Genomic DNA, 22,233 nt, shown 5'->3' on the forward strand with positions numbered 1-22,233 from the left:
GATGCTGAGGAGCCGGTGCACCACCCGCTTCACCGTGGCCACGCAGATAAGCCGGGGCTCCATGAGGTCCACGGCCTCCAGCTTCATGCCCACCTTGAAGCCGTGGTTGGGGCAGTCCTGGGTGGGGAGGGGAGCAGTCATGGGGGAGCCCGGCTGCCTGCTGGGGAGGGCTCGCTGGAACACGGCCCCCTCTGCAGGAAGGGGCTGGCTATGCTGGGGCTGGGGGAGCCTCTGTCCGTGTGGGACTTCCGCCCTTGGAGAGGCCGAGCTCAGCAGCAGAGGCTCAGAGGAGGGGGTGGAATCGCATGGCTGCCACAGACCCTGGCCTGGGCCTCATCCCCTCACCATGTTGAAGAGTCTTGAGGGAGCTGCTTTTGACTTGGTCTTCTCCAGGTAGGCCTCCCAGGTGAAAGTCTGTGCCTCGTACCCTGGGGAATTCCGCAAGACGTGTAGAGGTGGGAGGAGAGGGAGGGACGCGGGAAGTGGGTGGGAAAGGAATGCCCTAAAAAGGGGCACTGCAGCGGGGCAGCGCACAGCCTGGCGTCTCCCCAGCATCCTTCTTCCCGGCCCCCCAGGCTGGCACCCCCTCCAGGACCACTGTTGTACAGGGTGTTCACTGCCCAAAGGGACAAGTGGGACCTCTGTTCACCGACCCCGTACCAGCCTGGGGCCAAGTCCGCCAGGCAGTGTCAGCGCTAGCTGTGGCCTAGGTGGCTGCCATCCTTCCCACACGCCCTGAGACCGCATACCCCAGGGGTCGACTTGCCCGGGAGTTTGGGCCTGTGACCTTACCCCTGCCTCCGGCCCAAGGCCAGCACACAGTGGTCTCCCCAGGCTTACCTTTAGGGGGTGTGAGCTCAATGTCATTCTTTTGGCAGAAGGTGGCTGGGAAGATGGCGTGGGAGGAGGCGTGGTAGCAGAACCAGTCTGAGCCATCTGTGGAGGGCCCCCCATCCACAGAGAGCATCAGGTAGCCGTCCAGGAGGACCTGCAGGGGCAGACAGAGGCCCTCGCACTGAATGCACCACTGCAGGGTGAGGTGTCTGTGGCTCAGCGTGGGCTTCTCCCCACAGCACTCAGCCTCCCCACTGAGTTGATCGGTTGTCCCCACTAGACGGCAAGGCCGTGCCAGTGGGGGGCACCCGGGCCTGCACGGAGCAGACCTGCCGAAGGGACACACCGGGGGTGGCCGCCAAGAGCACTAAGGATGGGTGGCTGCTCGGCAGGCACGGTGACAACGGGAGGGCGAGGTGACAGGGTGGCCAAACCCAGGGCCAGGCTCAGGTGCTCACTGAGCAAGGGGCAGTTTGCTTAGAATCACAAGCCAGGTGCCCCAGGAGCAGCCAGGGTTAGCAAGGCGGCACAGATGGAGGGATGCAGAGGTCAGCGCCAGCCCCCACAGCGGGCCACGGTGGAAGCTGGGAGCCAGTCATGGGCTCACCTTGCAGATGGTTGCCACGCAGATGTTACCCAGGTTCAGAGGGTCAATGGCCTCCAGCTTCATCCCCTCCTCAAACCAGCCACCTTCTGTGTAGACAGCTCGCACCTTAAAGGGATGGGAAGGCAGGGTTGGGGGAGGGTGGGGGAGCAGGTCAGAAACAAAGGGCCTGCCGCTGAGGGGGAGCATGCCCAGGGCTGTGCCTCACCTTCTTGAACAGGTAGGGAACGGCATCGCAGTAGACCTTCCGGAAGGTGGGATGGTGGGCCATGTCACTTCGCCTCTCTTGAGGGGAGGGCAGAGGGAGTGAGAAAGAGGTAGGAGGTGAGGGTAGCTCACGGGTCACCTCCACACCTGTGCAGGGGCGCGGGGCTGCTGGGTGTGTGCTCTCGGCGTCTCTCCGTGCCCCACCCCAAGAGCAGACAGACGGTCTCGCCCAGAAAACACCCACAGCTCCTTCTAGGGACCTTTGGGCCGGGGGAGAGACCCTTGAGACCCAGACCGCCCGCCCGACAGAGAGGACTGAGTGGAGCCCCTGGGTTCAGTCTTGACTTCACGAATTGAGTGGAGTGACCCTGGTCAGGTCGCTCAGCCTCCCCGCCCTCGGTACAGGCCCCTGGAGTGGAGACGACAGCCTCTACCTCCCAGCACGGTCGTGTGTGCAGAATCAACCAGGCCTCGGGCTGGCTATGCCTGGGGTCATGCTGGTGTGGGCCCTGCTCACCTGACATCTTGATGCCGTGGCCGACTCGCCGGGACCAGCCCACTGGGTGGATCAGAGGGCTCCACATGTGGCACCAGAAGTCATCGTCACTGTCCCCGTCCTCATAGAGGAGCCGCAGGCGACCCCCGATCACCGTGTCCACCACGGCCATGCGGGTCCGTGACACCTGGGACTTGTCCACCACCTCCAGCCGCATGCCCTGCCGAAAGGGGTACTTCATGCTCTCCACCATCTGCAATGACACCAGGACAGGCTCGCTGCAGCCCCAGGCTCCTCCCACCCACCTGCTATCTCTTCAGAGTGAGCAGAGGACAGGGAGGGCGCGGCGGGCAGCATGGACAGCCACGCAGTATGGAGTCAAGAGGTGGCCAGGACAGCCTTCTGTCCCACCTGGGCCTGGCCCAGATCCCCAGGACTGCTGTCGAGGGAGGCACGGCACAAAACAGCAGCAACCTAGGATGACAGGACCCAGTTTGGACCAGGGACACTTGGGTGGCCCAGAGACCACGCGGTGTGCAGATTGTCATCAGACCCAGAGCTGGGCCCCGGACCTGGTGTCGGCCTGTGCTCTTCCTGGGCTCTGCACTGACGCCGGGTCACCTTGTCTGCCTCTGCTGACAGCACACAGGAGGCTGCAGAGAGTGGCGTCCTGCGTCCCCGTTTGTCTGCGCCCAACGGCCAAGGCTGTGGAATGTTTTCTTAGTGTCTCACCACCCACCACGTCCCCTCTGACTCCATGACGGACGCGCCCACGAGCTGTGCCACAGGGAGGCACGTGCAGGGGAGGAGGTTCTTTCTGCTCACTGTGCCGGCAACAGGTCTAGAATAGCTACCGGGAGCTGGCTTCCCTGGCCCAGGGCCAGGCCTGGTGGTGACAGGCTGACAGCACTGCTATTTCCAAACACACCAGGAGAGGGAGCTTCTCAGCCGACAGGACAAGCTGACACCAGTCCTGGACCAGCGGCTCCCTGGGCTCATCCCAAGCCATGCTGCTCATTTAGGGGAGACAGCGCAGGGTGAGGCCTGGGTTGGGGCACCTCGGGCCGCCTCCCCACCTAGCTTTCCCTGGCAGCCGAGATAGTGCAGGCCACCCTGACACTTCACTGTTCTCATTTGTTTAGGATAACATACCAGAAAAACCCGGTACGGGCAGAAGCTAAGATCAGTTCATTCCTGCATTCTCAGCTAAGCACAAAGCCGGGCGGTCAGTGCTCAGTTAACCTTTTCCTCGGGTGAACCAGTGGACAGCACGGCGCACACTCCTGACTTTGGCTGATGGGCCATCCATTCATTGGACGTTTCACCGAGCACCTGCTGTACCGTAGGCATCAAAAGGCCATGTCTTGATGGAAGTTTCCTCCACACACCTACCCCTGCTAGCCTCCCCACCCCCAGTCTCCATTTTTTAAAAACTAATTAAAAAAGAATTTTATTGCCAAAAGGCAGATGCATTACCCAGAGAGAGAAAGCACTCTAGTGGGGTACAGCTGCGCCCCAATCCCATCTCTATTTCTCCATCGTGTTGAGATCTGGGGCACGTGTACACACGCGTGTGCCTGTTGTGTTTCTCAAGCTTCCCGGGCTAGACCTGGAACTGCCACCTCCCATGTGGGATCCAGCTGCCCATGCAGAGCTTAGCCACGGGGCTACAGGTCGTCTCACCCCTCAGAGGGGACGGCGACCAGTGAATGAGTGCTTCCCACGAGAAAGGCCAGGCCCCATCTGCACCATGGCCTCCACACTGAAGGATCCAGTGGGTCAAGGCCCTCCTCTTCAAGGCAGTGGCCTCAGGACTAGCCCCCCAGAAAGCCTGTTGGGAACTGCGCTCCCCAGAGCTGTCTTGTGCTTTGGCATCCCCTCCGGTGTGTGCTGCAGAGTTGGTATGTCATGTCACTGCGCGAGTTTATTAACTGGCTCCTGTGGGACCCTGCCCCGCCTAGATTCACAATCCTGTGTGTGTGGATGTTTGCTATAAGGTGCAGGTGGTCACCAGAGAGACAGAGACACAGAGGGCGGGAACGTGAGAAATCAACCCCTCGGGGATGGCCATGCTGAATTCCTGTCTCCTCCATTCTCCTCTTGGAAAGCCCCCCCCCACCCCACGCCCAGTGTGACTTCCAAGCCACTGCACAGCCAGCCGTGTGGGATTCAGCGCCCTAACTCCAAGCTACGTGCTGGCCCCTCATGCTCCTCTTGATCTAAGCAGAGGCTCCTCTGCTACTCCAGCGGCCTGGCCCACCGCTGTTACCTGCCTCATCCTAAGTCGGGCTGGCTGAGACTGAACGGTGCCCCGGGCGCCAACGTGCCGACCGTGGGAGGCACTGCGGGAAATACAGGAGGTTTCTAATGTTGCTGGGGAGAGCAGGGAGACTACTCAGACAGCCTCAGAGACACCGCACACAGGGAGTGCCTGGTAGGCTGAGGGAACCCTTTCTGCTCTGGGAAGCAAACCAGGGAATGGCTCAGGGAGCCCTGAACCGCCCCTACTGAGGAGCCAGGATGTGTAGCCTCTTCTGGCAGCCGGCGCCTCAGGGGAGAAGGCCCCACTGCCAGTCCACGTTACCTCCCACCACCTGGCCTGGCCATTGGACACATTTTCTCCGTGGAGCCTCCTGGCTACCTGCCCCTCCTGTAGGACACCTGTGCCTGCTGTGCACTTGGCAGAATGGCCTGGGCCACCCCTGTGACCACCACCTTGCTCAGGAGGCCTCGGCCACGGCTCAGGCCGGCAGCCGGACATCTGGCCAAGACGGGTGGGAGACGGCCCTTACTGTGTACCTTTTGGTCCCTTTGCTTTTTTTTTTTTTTTATGCTAGAAAAAGAGACAGAGGGGACCCCCCCTGTCCTTTTGGTCCCTTTGCTTTTTTTTTTTTTTTCATGCTAGAAAAAGAGACAGAGGGGACCCCCTGCCTCAACAAGGCCTGGTCACACCTCAGTCCTCCTTCCCCATTTTCTATCCCATCAGGATCCTGGGCAAGCACATGTGCCTGGAATGTTTTTCAAGCTGCCAGTGAGGACTCACACTCTAACTGGCTATGTGGGTCCAGCTTCCTCTGCACGGTGCCTCACCACTGCACTCAGATCTCTTTGCTTTATCTTTTAGTTATTTGTTTTTAGTTTTTCTCTAACTTTATTTATTTATTTTAATTTTACCAGAGGGACACAGTGAAAAAGAGAGAAAATAAAAATGCAAGCCACGAGGTCCAGGACTCGAACTGTGGCCAGCCACATGGGAGTCCAGTGCCATTAAGCACCATGCCACTTGCCAGTCCCCCTTTTGTTTTGTTCTGTTTTTTTTTTGAATAATTATTTATTTTATTTTATCTATTCATTCATTCATTTCAATGTGCTCAGAGAGAGACACAGAGAAAGAGAGGGAAAGTGAGAAAGCAAGCCACCAGGTCCAGGACTCAAACCATGGGTGGCCATGTGGGAGTGTCCAGCGCCTTAACCATCACCTGCTGGTCCCACTCTTTGGTTTTTTATCATGTGCAACTATGACTTTTTAAATTAAAGAACTAAGTAGTTGTTTTTTGAGAGGTTTTTGCTATAGGGCGCGTGCACTTGCCAGAAAGAGAAAGACAGAGAGACAGAAAGCGAGAAATCACCCCCCAGGGGGGATGGTCATGCCGCAATCCCTTCTCCTCCGTTCTCCTCTCGGGATCTTGGGTACGCACGCACACACGCCCGGCATGAGTTTAAGCTACCGGGTCTGGGACTTGAACTGCAGTCAACTACATGGGAGTCCAGTGACAGCCATTATGCCAACTGCTGGTCCTTGAACTAAGTAGTTTTTTAAATTAAAATTAAATGCCCCACAGATGACACTGGAGCACATCTTGATTCTGAACCAAAGCTATTTTATGACTGTGCACAACTCTCATTTCTTCTGTGAAGACCAGAGATTTCTGGATAGCAGGGTCTTTATTCCTTGCACCCCACAGTACCTTATAAATAACGAGAACTTAATACAATCTGCTGAGGGCCAGACAGTGGAGCAGCAGTAAAGCATCGATGCTCTGTAATGCCGTACTACATGGGAGGGCTGCCTGTCCCAGTCCAGAGACCTCCCTGACTACAATGGGCATGTGTGGGCCCATGATCTCGGGCCGGGTAAAGTCTGGGGTAGACTCCAGTGAGGATGCTGACGAGGTTGCTAACTCTCTCTCTCACTCATGGAAGAAATAAATAAATAAAACATTTTTTTTCTTTTGAGAGGTTTTTGCTATAGGGTGCGTGTGCTCACTAGACAGATAGAAAGGGAGAAATCATCCCACAGGGGGGATGGCCACGCCACAATCCCTTTTCCTCCATTTTCCTCTCGGGATCCTGCACAAGCACGCACATGCGCCCAGCTGAGTTTAAGCCACCAGGTCCAGGACTTGCACCGCAGTTGACTACATGGGAGTCCAGCGACTTAGCTATTATGCCATCGCTGGTCCCAATAAAACTTTTTTTATAGAGTTTTTTTTTGCTATAAGGTGCATGTGCTCGCCATGGAGACAGAGAGAAATCACCCTTCAGGGGGGATGGCCACGCCACAAGCCCTTCTCCTTCATTCTCCTCTTGGGATCTTGGGCACGTATGCGCACATGTGCCTGGCATGAGTTTAAGTCACTGGGTCCAGGACAGAGAGGCAGAAAGTGAGAAATCACCCCAAGGGGGGATGGCCACCCAGTAATCCCTCCTCCTCCATCCTGTTTTGAGGACACGCACGCACTTGTACCTGGTGTGAGTTTTAAGCTGCTGAGTCTGGGTTTTGAACTGCAGTCGACTACATGGGAGTCCAGCAATGTAACCATTACGCCATCCGCTGGTCCCAAATAAATAAAACTCTAATGAGAGCCAGCCATTGGCATGATGATTAAGATGGCTAGATCCCACATGGCCAACTGCATGGTTCAAGTCCCAGACTCAGCAACTTGGAAAATACTCCGGGTGTGTCTGAGTGCAAACCCAAAATCCTGAGCGGAGAATGGAGGAGAAGGGTCTGCAGTGTGGCCATCCCTCCTGGGGTGGGGGTGACTTCTCACTTTCCCTCTCTCTGTCTCTCTCTCTCTGGTGAGTACACACACCCTATAGTGAAAATCTAAAAATAAATTAAAAAAAATAAAAAAAGAAAAATCTACTTAGTGAACGCTCCTGGAGTCACTACGAGCAAGGGTAAGGACTGTAAGAGGAAAAGGCAGCACAGTAACACAGCGGAAGGGGGGAGAGCCTAATGGGCGGATGGCTGACGGTGGGCTGGGAAGGCGGACAGAACAGCCTGGAGTCTGACTCCATCCTTGAGAAATGTGGAGTTGCCCAAGACTGTCAAGCCAGGGAGTCTTGGAAGAAATATTCCAATGGCCACAAAGGATAAAGAAGAGCAGGAGGGGAGGGGAGAGCCCCCAGGGATCGCTGCCGACCTTGATGTGGAAATCCACGGGGAGCGTCCTGGAGCCCACCAAGCGTTTCATGAGGTAGCCCTTCCAGTCAGTGAACTTGGCATGGATGGCTGTGGAGATACCCGTGGAATCCTGGTTACACAAACTGACACTCCCACCCACAGGGGGCGCTGAGCTGGCCCAGAGACCAGCAGAGGGGACTGACAATTATTCCTGCCTCTTCAGGCCAGCATTCAGGCCAGCACTGGTGTCATCTTACAAAACAGGCTCCACAGCTCGATCTGCTCGGGCCTCAGGAATGGGGAGGGCAGGAGGCAGAGGCCCCTGTGTTCTAACACAGCAGACCTCCTCTACCCAGGGCCCTGGAGGAGCCAGGACAGGGAGCATTCTCTTCAACTCACTGCGAGGTGGAACCAGGATTTTGCTGTTGATAGCACACCAGCCAATGGGGTGTACATCCACGGTTCCCAGGTTGCACCAGAAGTCGTGGCTGGCGTCGTTTTCGAACCCTTCATACCGAAGCAGCACTCGATACCCTGCAAGGAAGGAAAAGAGCACCTGTGAGAGAGGGTGGGATGAGGCTTCCCTCTTTAGTGGGGTGAGCTCTGTGCTCTCAGGCTTCCCTCTTTAGTGGGGTGAGCTCTGTGCTCTCAGGCTTCCCTCTTTAGTGGTGTGGGCTCTGTGCTCTCAGGCTTCCCTCTTTAGTGGGGTGGGCTCTGGGCTCTCAGGCTTCCCTCTTTAGTGGGGTGGGCGCTGGGCTCTCAGGCTTCCCTCTTCTCTAGCCTGAGCCTGACTTTCTGTGACCTCATCCAGGAACTTCTTTAGGATAAGCAGGGCCCCTGTGATCCACAGTATTCACAGCCAAACCAAAAAGGTCACGGAAAACGCATCTTGGGGGACCAGCAGTTAGCATAATGGCTATGTTGCTGGACTCCCATGTAGTCAACCGCTGTTCGAGTCCTGGACTCGGTGACTTAAAACTCAAGTCAGGCGCGTGTGTGCCCAAGATCCCGAGAGGAGAATGGAGAAGGGATTGCAGCATGGCCATCCCCTTGGGAGGCAATTTCTCGCTGTCTGTCTCTCTCTGTCTTTCTGGTGAGCACATGCTCCCTATAGCAAAAACCTCTCAAAAACAAAAACAAAAACAAAAAACAAAAACGCACCTTGGGAAAAACTGCACGGGTTTCACGATTTCTTTACACCACAATGAACTTGGGCTTTAATTCCATTTCCTCCCCATATTTGGAAAGCACTATGGCCTGCTGGTGAGAATTACTGGGCTGTTGGAAGAGTATGATGTATTTTTTATGCAAAAATGTGTCATGACTTTTCCAAAGACCCATTAATTCCCATGGCCTAATCACCCCTGAATAAACTTTAAAAAGGGGGGACTTTCAAGTTTGCCAAGCCTTGCGGTCTGCTCTAAGGTAGGAGAACCCCAACAAGAGGAGCAGAAACTCTAGTGAGTGGGTTTTTGTTTGTTTGTTTTGTTTTTTCCCAGAGGGTTTTGTTATCATGTGCTCGCCAGAAAGACAGAGAGACAGAAAGCGAGAACTCACCCCCCAGGGGGATGGTCACTCCGCAATCCCTTCTCCATTCTCCTCTCAGGATCTTGGGCACGCACACACATGCGCCTGGTGTGAGTTTTAAGCCCCTGGGTCCGGGATGCAAACTGCAGTCAACTACATGGGAGTCCAGGGACATAGCCATTACGCTAACTGCTGGTCCCGTGTTTTATAAAGCCAATTTCTGCCCACTGACACTGTCCACCAGCATAAATATGTCACTCTTTTTGTTTTTTGTTTTTGCTATAGGGTACGTGTGCTTGCCAGAGAGACAGAGAGAGAGAGAGAGAGAGAGAAGTCACACTCCAGGGTGGACGGCCACACCACAACCCCTTCTCCTCCAGTCTCCTCTCAGGATTTTGGGCACGCACACACTTGGCATGATTTTCAAGCTGCCGGGTCTAGGACTCCAATCACACACCCGGCCATGTGGGATCCCGTGCTGTACCCACCATGCTACCTGTCGGCCCCTGTGTCACTCTTCAGACATGTCCCTGACCCTGGCCCAGCAGGAACACCCACCTGCTGCCTGGATGACAGAGGCGATCCAGTACACCCGGCTGGGGAGGACAGCATCACTGTTGAGCACCTCCACCTTCATCCCCTTCATCACATCCTCCCATTGGTCATAGAGCGGGACCTGTGTGGTGACACAAGCGTCCAGGGAGAGTGAGCTGTCGGGGCTGGCAGGGAAGAGTGGCAGCCTTGTGGCCGGGTCACGAGTCCTCCTCTGCACCTCAGCTTTCCACATCAGCCATTGCATGCAGAAAGCTAGGCGCTAGGTGAGGAAGAGCTGGACATGGTGAGTCTGCTGTCCTTGAAGAGTTGCAGCGGAGGTGGGGCGGTAGTTAGAGACCCAGAGGTGATTAGACTGGAACTGCAAATTCACAGCCTCCGTTCCAAACTGTCACCTCGGTGTATCACACCCCGGTGGCAAGCGGTCCCTGCTGCTGTGCCGGCTGTGCAACAGCCACCCCTGCTAGTGCCCAACACATGCCAGGCACCGTTCCTGGCACAGATGCGCCCTGCAATTGGAGCTCAGACCTGGGCAGTAGCGTGACCTCCTGCTACAGAGTCGCCCAGCCACTCGCTACCTTGGGCATATCCTACCCCACCTTGTCCCCTAGGAAAATGTGCCCCTTGACAGTACTGAGTTGCTTTTTTTTTTTTACTTTTTTTTTTTTTGAGAGTTATTTTTCGCTATAGGGCGCATGCGCTCACCAGACAGACAGAGACAGAGAGACAGAAAGCGGGAGATCACACCCCAGGGGAGGATGGCCATGCCGCAATCCCTTCTCCTCCAGTCTCCTCTCAGGATCTTGGGCACGCATGCATATGCGCCTGGCGTGAGTTCTAAGCCACCGAGTCCGGGACGCGAACCACGGTCAACTACGTGGGAATCCAGCGACGTAGCTATTACGCTAACTGCTGGTTCCCAGCACCGAGCTCCTTTGATTGCCTTCCCACCCTGAATCTTCACATTTTTTTTAAAAAGAGGTTTCTGCCTTGGGGTGCTTGTACTCTCTGGGGAGGGAGAGAGAGACAGAGAGAATGAGAGAGAAAGTAAAAAAATCACCCTCAAGGGGGTGGCCATGCCACAATTTTCTCTCCTTCTGGGATCTTGTACATGCATATACACATACACCCGGCATGATCTTCAAGCCACTGGGTCCAGGACTCAAACCACAGTCAGCCATGTGGGAGTCCAGCAATATAACTGCTACGCCCTCTGCTGGCCCCTGAACCCTCACTTTTCTGCCAATGGACTTTGAGTCTCCTTTGGGGAAATTCATCTTTTGTCATTCTCAATCCTGGCTTAACCCATCCATCTTCCCATTCAGACATCGAGTCACTGCAGAACGTGGAAGTTGTGGCGTGAGCCTAGCCTAGGCACACGAGGCATGTGGAGCCATCCGTGGTGGCTAAACGAGGGTGCGACAGACCTGCCCCGGGACGAGATGCTGGATGACTAGAGAATGCAGAGCAAAAAGGGGTGTCCATCGGACAGAGGTGCCCCGCCCCGGGGGTTCAGAGAGTGGGGAGTGAGCGTTAGCTGAGTGCCAGCCTGCCACTGCTCAGGTGCTCCCCAGAGCTCAGCAGCAGTGCAGCCAGGAGGCCAGCAGGTGCGTCCTCAGGTCAGTAGATGCTTTTGAACCCAGAGAGGCCTCCTCCCAGATTCCCTGGGGTTTGAAAACTGGTCTGCAGGACAAAACAGTGCCGTGTGGCCTCCTGCCCTGGCCTGCTGACTAGCATGGGCGACAGCTGCTGGATACTGAGTTCGTGGCTCAAGCTCCGCCTGCCCGGACTCTGCCCTCTGGTTCTCAAGAACAGGCGCTATGAAGTCTTCTGGTAAAGCGGGCGTCAGGAGGGTTCACGTCTGCCTCCTGAGGCCTAGGCCAGTACAGAGGCACCCCGTTTTCAATGGCGAAACAATGCAAGTAGGGTAGAACGGAGAGAAGGGTTTCAGAGTTGGAAAGGCCTTAGATGTCAACAGCTCAAAGTTCCCTTATGTAAATTAGCTGAGTAGGGACCTCAGAGAGGAGGCGCAGCTGACAGCGGTGCTAGGAGCCCTCAGTGAGCGTCTGTCGGACGTCAAGGAGCGAGTGGTGAAGCTGGGCGTCTCCGGCCCAGGCCTTGCCACTGTTCTCTCCCCATACCCACATCCCGCGTGGAACAGCCCTCATGAAGCAGGTGGGTAAGCACCCAGTAGGCGGCGGGGCACTGGGTCCCTGCTCTCCCTCCCGTGTTGCTGGGGCACTCACGTGTTTGAAACAGCTGACAGGAGCTGCCTTGTAACTGTGGTCCTTCAGGAACTTCCCCCAGTCGAAACCCAAGACCAGAGCTGCAGAGTAGAAAGAGGAGTGCAGACTGAGCCCTGGGCCCAGAGGACCCCGCGTGCCCACAGAAGTGGCCCCACCCCAACCCGTGAGGCCCCTCACACTCCTGCAACTGTCCCACCAGTGGCCCCGGACAGCAGAGTTCTCAGGAGGACGGCAGCACTGAGAAGATCTCTCACCTGTCCTCCCCCGGAGAAACAGGGCAGGCAACTCAAGTGTTCCTGAACAGGCCCCCTGGGCCACAGGAATCTCAACAGGTGCAAGGGCACATCCAGGCCCTCCAGCCCGTGGCGGGGGAAGTGTTTCAGCCAAAAACTCCACCGGCTACAGCAAAGTTGTTTGGTGCCTACATTTCATTTGTTTAGAAGCTGCTAACTGGGGCTAAAGGTGGCGTGGTAATTGGGATGCTGGACTCCCATATGGCTGACTGTAGTTCGAGTCCCGGACCTGGCAGCTTGGTTTCTCTCTCTTTCTCTCTCTCTCTTGTCAAAGTGAATAAGAATAATAAACACATAGAATTAAATAAAAATACAATAATTATATATATATGTAAAAGAAACTGTTAACCAATCACAAAAAGAGAAAGGTTCCTTTTTTTAATTTCCCCACCCACCTCCACACCCACTTCCAACCTGACCTGGGCCTCCCCACCTACACTACCCCAGGGATATGCTTGCACACCACAGCAAAAAGCAAAGACAAACCAAAGATATTGGGCTCCAGTCCCCATAGGGCACCTGCACTCTCCAGAAAGACAGTGAGAGGGGAAGTGAGAAATCACCACCCCAGGGGGTTGGCCACACGACAATCCTTTCTCCATTCTCCTCTGGGAATCCGGGCATGCACCATACATGTCCAGTGTGAAACTTCAAGATGCCAGGTCATGACTTGAGCCACAGAAAGCAAAGAATTGAGGCCAGCAGGTGGCATGGTGGTTAAGGTGCTAGACTCCCAAATGGCCAACTATGGTCTTTGGAAAGATGTTCTGGGGTAATTTCTGCAACACCCAACAGCTGAGGAAGACACAACCCACAGCAGACTGGGTCAGGGCAATTTCCAGCAGCCTTTCGGGTCATGCCTCACTCCCGGCTGAGCAGCCCTGGCCCACCCGGCCCCGGCCGCCCTCGGCGGTCTTACCGTCTTGTCCCGTTGGCGTCCCATCTGCTAGCTGTCCTGTCCCTTGGGAATGGAGGAAGGCCCCAATTTTGGCAGACCATGCTGCCTTATGCAGGACTTTGGCTTTCTTGGTAGGTGGTTTTCCCTGGAACGAAGAAGAGATGTATGTGGCCCAGTGACTACGAACATGATTCTGGGCTTAGCAGGACAAGATTGACATCTGGTCTCAGTCCAGTTACTTAGCCTCTTGTGTTCAGTGTCTTCATTTGTAAACAGAATCATGACAGTAACAACGCTTAGCTCACAGGGTGATCTTGGGGAAGGCTAGGGGTTGATGTCAGTAGAGCTGGCCAATCATGTGGGATCCACTCCTTAACTGCCTTGCCACTCACTGGCTCATAGAGAGAGAAAGGGAAAGTGAGAAAGCAAGCTGCCAGGTCCAGGATCCAAACTGCAGTCGGCCATGTGGGAGTCCACTGCCTTAAGCACCCAACCATTTGCTGGCCCCATTTTTTTTTTTTTTTAAGAAATATTTCTTGCTATAGGGTGCATGCCCTCACCAGAGAGACAGAGACAGAGAACAAGAAATTACCCCCCCAGGGAGGATAGCCACACCGCTGTACCTTTTCCTCCATTCTCCTTTGGGATTTTGGGCATGCATGCAGACATGGCGTGAATTTAAGCCAACGGGTCCAACACTTGAACCGCAGTCAATTATGTGGGAGTCCAGCAACATAACCATGACATCATATGCTGGCTCCCATTTTTTTTAGAGAGAATTTTTATATAGGACATACATGTGCCCTCGCCAGAGACAGAGAGACAAAAAGCTAGAAATCATCCCCCAGAGGGGATGCCCATGCCACAATCCCTTCTCCTTCTCTCTCCTCTAGGGATTTTGCGCATGCACACACATGTGCCCATCATGAGTTTCAAGCCACTAGTTTTAGGACTTGAACTGTGGTCAGTCACATGAGATGCTGGCATCTTTTTTATTGAGAGAGATTTCTGGTATAGGGCATGTGTGCCTGCTGGAGTGACAGAGAGACAGAAAGTGAGAAATCACCCCCCAGGGGGGATGACCAGGCCACGATACCTTCTCTTCCATTCATTCTCCTCTTGGGACTTCGGGCACGTGTGCGCATGCGCCTGGCATGAGGTTTAAGGCACCAGGTTCAAGATTCAAACCACAGCCAACTATGTGGGAGTCCAGTACTGTAGCCATTATGCCACCTGCTGGTCCTGGGAGCCCGGTATCTTAACCACTATGCTATCTGCTGGCCCCCACAGGTTCTACCTTTTAAGTTTGCTTCCACCAGGTCTACCAACTGCCAGTCATCTCCTTCCTCTGGCTCCCACAGAGAATGGGCTTCAGAGGGGGCCAGAAACATTCTGAATCAAAAGGCAATTCTATGTGCATACACAAACGCTCTGGAGAGAGGGCCCATGGCTTCCATCAGGTGTTCAAAGGGGGTTCTCCTCCCCCCCCCAAAATGGCCACCGTTTGTATGTACCTTGTCACTTAAGCACTGATCAGAGAGGCTAGGAATTGTGGCATGAGGTCAGTGAAGTAGAAATGTGGGTTTTAATCTTAGGTAGGATCTGGGGACAAATCCAGTTCCACAATTCTGGGGTGTGGTGGTTAAGATGTCTGGATCCCACATGGCCAACTGTGTGGTTCAAGTCCTGGACCCAGTGGCTTGAGAACCATGTTGGATGTGTATGTGAGTGTTCAAAATCTTGAGAGGAGAGAGAAATGGAGAAGGACTGCAGCGTGACCATCCGCCATGCGGGTGCTTCCTCACTTTCCTCCTCTGTCGCTCTCTGACAAGTGCATGCATCCTCTGGCAAATTAAAAAGGTAGGAATTGTTTAAAAATCCAGCTTTTAGGATCATTGCTCAGACTGAGGAAGCCAAAGCCTAGGCAAGTGACCCTGAATTATAGCTACCATCAGTATCAGAATTACCTTTCTGAGAGGGTTCTTTCTATGCCTCGACTACATTCTTTAAAAGTAAAGCAAGGGCGGGACCAACAGCGTGATGGCTATGTCGCTGAACTCCCATGTAGTTGACCGCGGTTTGAGTCCCGGACCCAGTGGCTTAAACTCATGCTGGGCGCATGTGCGTGTGTGCCCAAGATCCCGAGAGGAGAATGGAGGAGAAGGGATTGCGGCGTGGCCATCCCCCCAGGAGGTGATTTCTCGCCTTCTGTCTCTCTCTCTGGTTTTTTTTTTTGACAAGTTCACACGCACTATAGCAAAAACCTCTCCAAAAAAAAGAAAGATAGTGCACGTGGTAACCCAAACCTCACAGCAGCTGTTCTCAACTTGCTGGGAGAATCAGCTGGGAGCTCTCTGAATCCGTGTCCAGGCCACACTGCATGGTGAGTAAATCAGGACCCAAGCACCGGTATTTTTCAAACTTGCCAGGTGCTGCCAAGGTGCAGCTAAATTAGTGAGCCAGTGTTACGGGCATCGGCCAGTTTCCAGGAGGGAACCCACGGCCAGCTGAGGTTCTACTGTAGCCTCAGGTCCGCTGCTCTTCCTCACAGCCACATCTGGAGTACTCCTACCTCGCTGGTCCTCAGCCCACTTAGCAGTAGATGTGGACTCCACAACACAGAGCTGGAATTCTTTCAACCTTCAAGATTCTTTAGGATCAACAGTTGGAAGTAAGACCTTCTAGGTGGCTTCTGGGAGTCAGGGACAAAGCCACCATGGCCAGTGAACCTTGCACCTGTTTCCAGCTCCCTTTCAAAGCCTGTTTATAAAAGAAGGGTGCTGAGGACGGGCAGGTGGCGTGGTGGTTAAAGGTGTTGTATTCTCACATGGCTGATGTGTTCGCGTTCCGGACCTGGTGGCTTACTTTTTCTTTCTCTCTCTGTCTCTCTGGTCAAATTAAAAAATAATAATAATAACAAAAGAAATTAATTAATTAATTAAAAACAAAAAAGGGGTGCAAAGACCCAGGGCATCAGATTCCCCCAAAGTTCTTGTTTAAAATGTATTGAATACCTCAGATTCTGGGAGATTATGGTAGGGTTGGGGGGGGAGTTGCTCCAGGAATTAACAGGTTCATTAAGTAAATTCCTCTGCCCTCTGTGGTTTAAAGCACCATAAATCCCAGGGAATCCACAGCCTCAGATGGCCATGAGTAGGGGCTTCCCAAGCCCTCTTGGCCCGTGACTTCAGTCAGTGGATGGCTCCTATCTCAGCACCCAGGACCCCAGAAGCTCCAAGTGGCTGCCTCTCACCTGTAATCGAGCCAAGATACTGGCTTTCTTAGAGTTGGAGGAGTAGCTCCTGGAACAGGAGACACTGCAGAACCTCTTGGTTTTGGAGAAGAAGGCTTCCCTCGTGCCCACGATACCACACATCTCACAGACAGCTGGGGAGAGAATGCAGTTCATGATTCAGCCAATAAGGTCACCTCAGGTCAAACAAAATGATGGCCCTTTGAAACCTGGGGCCGGGAAAAGAGGAGGCCGAGCAGGTGCCGTGTGCATCTGAACCTACCTTGGCGAAGATGGGCCTCCCTTGCTGGGCCTCCCTTGGTCTATGTATCAAGAGGGACCTGGAGAAACCCAGGGTGATCCAGGGGTAAAAGGTGAATGTTGGCAAGAGAGAAAAATGAGAACAGAAAAAACAAATGTAAAAGGCTAGCCAGGTGGTGTGGCTGACTACACGGTTCGAGTCCCAGATCTGGTAGCTTAAGGAACACGAGACGTGTGTGCGTGTATGTCCCAAATCCCGAGAGGAGAATGGAGGAGAAAGGATTGTGGCGTGGGTGCTTTCTCACTCTCTCTGTCTCTGGTGAATGCAGGCACATTATTGTACACTAAAAAAAAAAAAGGAGAGGGAAAAAGATGTGCCAAAGTTACCTAACATCTTACGTCCTTATCTCCTTATCTCTATTATACGGTAAGGGGACAAAACTAGATCAGAGTTTCAAGTGTGACTTCACATTAGAATTAAACACACATGGGGCCGGCAGGTGGCATGGTAGCTGGGGGCGCCGGACTCCCACATGGCCAACCGTCGTTTGGGTCCCAGACCTGGTAGCTTCTTTCTCTCTCTCTCGCTGTTCCTTTCTGCTCAAATTAAACTAAATAAGTAAGTAAACAAAAAAATAAAGTTAAAAAAAATTAAACACAGGGTGGGGGGGGCACCCGAGAAGCTGGAGCAGGGAGACTGCAGAGCGCTAAGACCCTGTCAAGGGTGTGTCTCTCTCATGGATGCTTTGTATTATTTAATAATAATAATAATAAAAAGCCTGAGATTTTAATGAGTTGGTGTCCAATGAGACACTGGTCTGTAGGTTAAGAGCTCCCCAGCTGACCTGATGTGTGACCAGGGTACGGAATTCCTGAACTAGATGGTCTCTAATGGTTCCTTCTTTTTAAATTTTTTTTTTTTTTGGAGAGGTTTTTGCTATAGGGCGCATGTGGTCGCCAGAAAGACAGAGACAGACAGAAAGCAAGAAATCACCCCCCAGGGGGGATGGCCACACCACAATTCCTTCTCCTCCGTTCTCCTCTCGGGATCTTGGGTACACACGCACATGTGCCCAGCATGAGCTTAAGCCACCGGGTCTGGGACTCAAACCGTGGTCAACTACATGGGAGTCCAGCGACATAGCCGTTACACTAACTGCTGGTCCCTAATGTTCTAAGATTCTAAGAGGTCTGGAAGAAAAAAGAAGGGTAAAGGATAAAAGGGAGAGGAACAGACGATAAGATGAATAAAAAGAAAATGAGCTCCAACTGGCAAAGAATACCGCATTACTCTTCTAAAAGAGTGTTGGTACCAAGGAACAGGAGTGTGCCCACAAGAACAGCCCGCTCCATTCACAGGCAGCCCACACCCTGGAGGCCCTGCTGCAGTGATGTGGCAGCTGGGCATCACATGTCTGAAGCCAGCTGGCTTCCATGATCCCTGGGGATTCTTGTCTTCACCTTCACCCCAATCTCTGCACCCAGAGGTCACTTTACCCTGTATCCATCTCTACCTTCCAACCCACAAACTATTTCTTGTCCCTTCTCAGAAAGTAACCTTTCTTTTCTCCGTTTCCTCAAAAAAAAAAAAAGAGAGAGAGAGAGAGAGAGAGAAAGTAATCTTTCTTCTCAACATCCAGGCTTAGAAACCCACAGCCTGCTCACACAGATGTAAAAGCAGGAGCTTGTGACTGACCGGCATCTCATGAGTGCTGAATAAATATTGTGGGGCTGGCAGGTGGTATGGTGGTTAAGGTGCTGGACTCCCACATGGCCAAACACAGTTCAAGTCCCAGACCTGCTGGCAATCTTTTAAAAAACCCATTAATTGTATGGAAGAATAAGTGAAATTACAATTTGAAATCAGATAGCAGCAGAGAAAATCACCCTCGTGGCTACTTAAGGGCGCCTGTCTTTCCCACAGGTCCTTAGACACCAGCTCAAATGGCCTTTCACATCTTGACAGCTCTTCCCACAGGGCCTACATCCATCCTCCTCTTCCTCCACAATCTCCTGACTCCCCTCCATCTTCAGGAGACACTGAAGGCACCTGGCTCAGAACCGCTGCCATCCAAAGAGCGGGGTGTCCCAGGGCTGAGCAGATGCAGGGGGGAGGTGGGCAGCTCCCCTGCCTCCCGGTCCTCGTTTTCTGCTTCACTGGACTCCTCCAGATAGGAGCTGCTCTCACTGCCCACACTGCTATTGTAACTCCGGAAACTGTCATAGCCACCAAACAGCTCCAAGTCATCATCTTCCTCCTCTTCCTCCATTGGTTCGGAAGACGGGGTCTCCTAGTGCAAGGAAGACACAAACCAGACAGAAAGAACGACCGCTGGCTTCAGTGTGGGGAAGAGAAGCTGCAGACCTGCTCTCAGCCCCTTTCTCAATTCTCTGTCAACAGTGTTTGGAATCTTCCAAATACTCAGACCTCCTGTTACCCTGTTTACACATTTCTCCACAGCTTAAAAGCTTACAAGACAGGTAGCATGCATTTGGACTCACCAGACTGCTCTGTGGATTTATAATATTTTAACATAGTTCAAAGAGGATACAACAATGTGAAACTCTCCTAAGCAGGGGCTCTCAAAAGACTTTCCCTGGAGGCCCCGCTGCAGCGATCTGGCAGCTGTCTGGGATACGTACTAGAAACGCATTCTTCCTCATTCAGGATATGTACATACCTATATAATCTCAAATACAAAAATTTAAGTCAGAGAAAAAAAATTTTTTTTCTTCTTTTTTTTGGGAGAGTTTTTTTGCTATAGGGCGCGTGCGCTCACCAGAGAGACAGACAGAGAGACAGAAAGCGAGAAATCACCCCCCAGGGGGATGGTCACGCTGCAATCCCTTCTCCTCCATTCTCCTCTCAGGATCCTGGGCACGCACGCACACGTGCCTGGCCTGACTTTAAGCCACCAGGTCTGGGACTCGAACCGCGATCGACTACTACGTGGGAGTCCAGCAACATAGCCATTACGCTAACTGCTGGTCCCAAGTCAGAGAATAATTAACTTGGGACTCACACTGCCCCACGGAGGATCTGAGCAGCAGATGACATGCAGACAGCTATGGCAATGGTAGTTATATCTCTCAGCTTTAGATTCAGCTCTGATCCTAACTAGCTATGAAGCCTTGGGCAACTCATTTCAGCTCCACGGACTTCGATTTTCTCATCTGCAAAATAAGAAAAATATCTGGCTCACTGGGAAGAACACTGGCTATGAATCTGCCTAGCATGTTGTAAAAAAAGGTGTGAAGCAAGGGGAAGGGTTTGGGATCTGGGCTAGGACTTGAATACCAACTCTGGGGCTGACTACCTCCCCGACATGCAGCAAGTCACCTGTCAGAGCTTCAGTTCCACTTCTTTACAAGGAGGATAATTCCACCTATGCCATAGGATTTGGGGGAGAAGTAATTCAGGTAAAGCACCCAGAACAGTGACTTGCACATAGTAAGTGCTCAGTAAACACTGGCAATTATTACTGGTTAAAAGCATCGGTTCTCAGGACCAGCAGTTGGTGTAATGGCTGTTGCTGGACTCCCATGTAGTCGACCACGGTTCGAGTCCTGGACCTGGTGGCTTAAATACACGCCAGGGGAGACCAGCAGGTGGCATGGTGGTTAAGGTGCTGGACACTCCCACATGGCCAACCATGGTTCAAGTCCTGGACCTGGTGGCTTGCTTTCTCACTCTCTCTCTGGTCAAATTAAAATGAATAAATCAAATTAAATAAGTAATTCTTTTTTGGGGGAGAGATTTTTGCTATAGAGCGCATGCAATCGCCAGACAGAGAGAGACATAGAGATAGAAAGCGAGAAATCACCCCCCAGGGGTGATGGTCACGCCGCAATACCTCCTCCTCCATTCTCCTCTCGGGATCTTGGGCACGCACACACGTGCCTGGCGTGAGTTTTAAGCCACCGGGTCCGGGACACGAACCGCCGTCGACTACATGGGAGTCCAGCGACATAGCCGTTACGCTAACTGCTGGTTCCCAAATAAATAATTCTTTAAAAAAAAAGAAAAAAAGTCACACTGGGCACATGTGCATGCGTGCCCAAGATGATCCTGAGAGGAGAATGGAAAAGGGATTGCGGCGTGGGCATCTCCCCTGGGGGGGTGGTGGTGATTTCTCTCTTTCTGTTTCTCTGTCTCTGTCTTTCTGGCGAGTGCACACACCCTATAGCAAAAACCTCTCCCTCAAAAAAAAGCATGGGTTTTCAAATCAGGGTTGCATGGGTTTTAATCCTGGCTCTTCCACTTACTATGCGATTCTGCACAAGATATTTAACCTTGCTGTCCTCAGTTTCTTTATCAATACAACAGAGATCATAAACAGCCTACTTTAGAGGACCATAGTGAAGACTGAGATATGTAAAGCCATAGGCAATTGGCTTCTATGTCCAGCAGTAAGAGCAAAAAAAGTGTGAGCTATTGTTATTCTCTATTATTCTCCATTGCCTGTGTAGAGTTTGGGGGAATATTCTGTTTTACATTTGCAGCTACCCATGCAAACATGCTACAAGGGGGATCAACAGATGGTGTAATGGTTATGTCACCGGACTCTCACATGGCCAATTGCGGCTCAAGTCTTGGATCCAGCAGCTTGAAACTCACACCAGGCACATGTGCATACATGTCCAAAAGCCCAAGAAGAGAATCGGGAACCAGCAGTTAGTGTAATGGCTATGTCACTGGACTCCCACGTAGTTGACCGTGGTTCAAGTCCCAGACCCGGTGGCTTAGAACTCACACCGGGCGCGTGTGTGTGCGTGCCCAAGATCCCGAGAGGAGAATGGAGGAGAAGGGATTGTGGCGTAACCATCCCCCTTGGGGGGTGATTTCTCGCTTTCTGTCTCTATGTCTCTGGCTGGCTGGCAATTGCACACGCCCTATAGCAAAAACCTCTCAAAAACCCACCCACCCTGGGGGTGATTTCTTGCTTTCTGTCTCTCCTGCGACCACATGCATGCGCCCTATAGCAAAAATCTCTTACAAAAAAAAAAAAAAGCATACATACACACATATACGCATATATGCGTATGTGAACCCAATTCAAATATAAGGTGCCTAGAAAGAGCAAAGGGTGGGCGAATCACAGGTTGTAGTAAAGTTGAAAAAGCAAAACAGGGAAGGTTTTGGAGGCTGACAGACTTAGTGCCCACCTCGGTCACTCTCCAGCTGTGTGGACTTCCTGGGGAGTCCCACATGTCTGAGCCTCCAGGCACGGTATCATGCTCACTAAACTTTCATCTCTTGACAGGCCTCACAATTCCTAAGGAACGTGGCCCCAGACAAGGACAAAGAAGATTCAGAAATTCTCAGAATTCTGAGAATTCCCGAACTCAGATCCCCCTTCCCTAGGCCTAAAGAGGCTGTTCCTCCCCGCACTCCTCGTCCCTGGGACGTGAGCTCAGCAGAACAGGAGCAAAGAGGAACTCCAATCGCGTATGGCCCTGGGTCAGCTACCTCAGTTTAGCCCTCCTACCGCCCTCCACCCTCAGGGCGTCGTTAAAAAGCCCCAGGAAAGATCCACCGAGTGTGGGTCTCGGGGTTCCCTCTCCCAGTTGTGCAAAGTCCTCTCCTCACCTCCACGCCCCGGGCCTTCTCCATGAGCCCTAACTCAGTTTCTCCCACAGTCACCAGGTGCAGGAAGCCATATTGCCCTCGCC

General features: G+C 52.9%; 1 protein-coding gene across 1 annotated transcript in view; it reads right to left on the reverse strand.

The window, feature by feature from the left end:
- The window catches only part of L3MBTL2 (L3MBTL histone methyl-lysine binding protein 2), a gene marked incomplete in the record, with an annotated part of 25,054 nt that extends 2,827 nt beyond the window's left edge, over nucleotides 1-22,227 (reverse strand). Inside the window, 14 exon segments of the mRNA XM_006150788.2 lie at nucleotides 1-117; nucleotides 346-428; nucleotides 841-988; nucleotides 1,442-1,546; nucleotides 1,647-1,723; nucleotides 2,163-2,394; nucleotides 7,571-7,659; nucleotides 7,951-8,085; nucleotides 9,637-9,754; nucleotides 11,877-11,956; nucleotides 13,089-13,212; nucleotides 16,321-16,454; nucleotides 18,611-18,851; nucleotides 22,151-22,227. Coding sequence (XP_006150850.2) covers nucleotides 1-117; nucleotides 346-428; nucleotides 841-988; nucleotides 1,442-1,546; nucleotides 1,647-1,723; nucleotides 2,163-2,394; nucleotides 7,571-7,659; nucleotides 7,951-8,085; nucleotides 9,637-9,754; nucleotides 11,877-11,956; nucleotides 13,089-13,212; nucleotides 16,321-16,454; nucleotides 18,611-18,851; nucleotides 22,151-22,174 — 1,707 coding nt within the window.
- Nucleotides 22,228-22,233: the final 6 nt, after the last annotated feature.

Source organism: Tupaia chinensis, unplaced genomic scaffold (assembly GCF_000334495.1).
Source record: "Tupaia chinensis unplaced genomic scaffold, TupChi_1.0 Scaffold000294_5, whole genome shotgun sequence".
Classification (NCBI taxonomy): domain Eukaryota; kingdom Metazoa; phylum Chordata; class Mammalia; order Scandentia; family Tupaiidae; genus Tupaia; species Tupaia belangeri.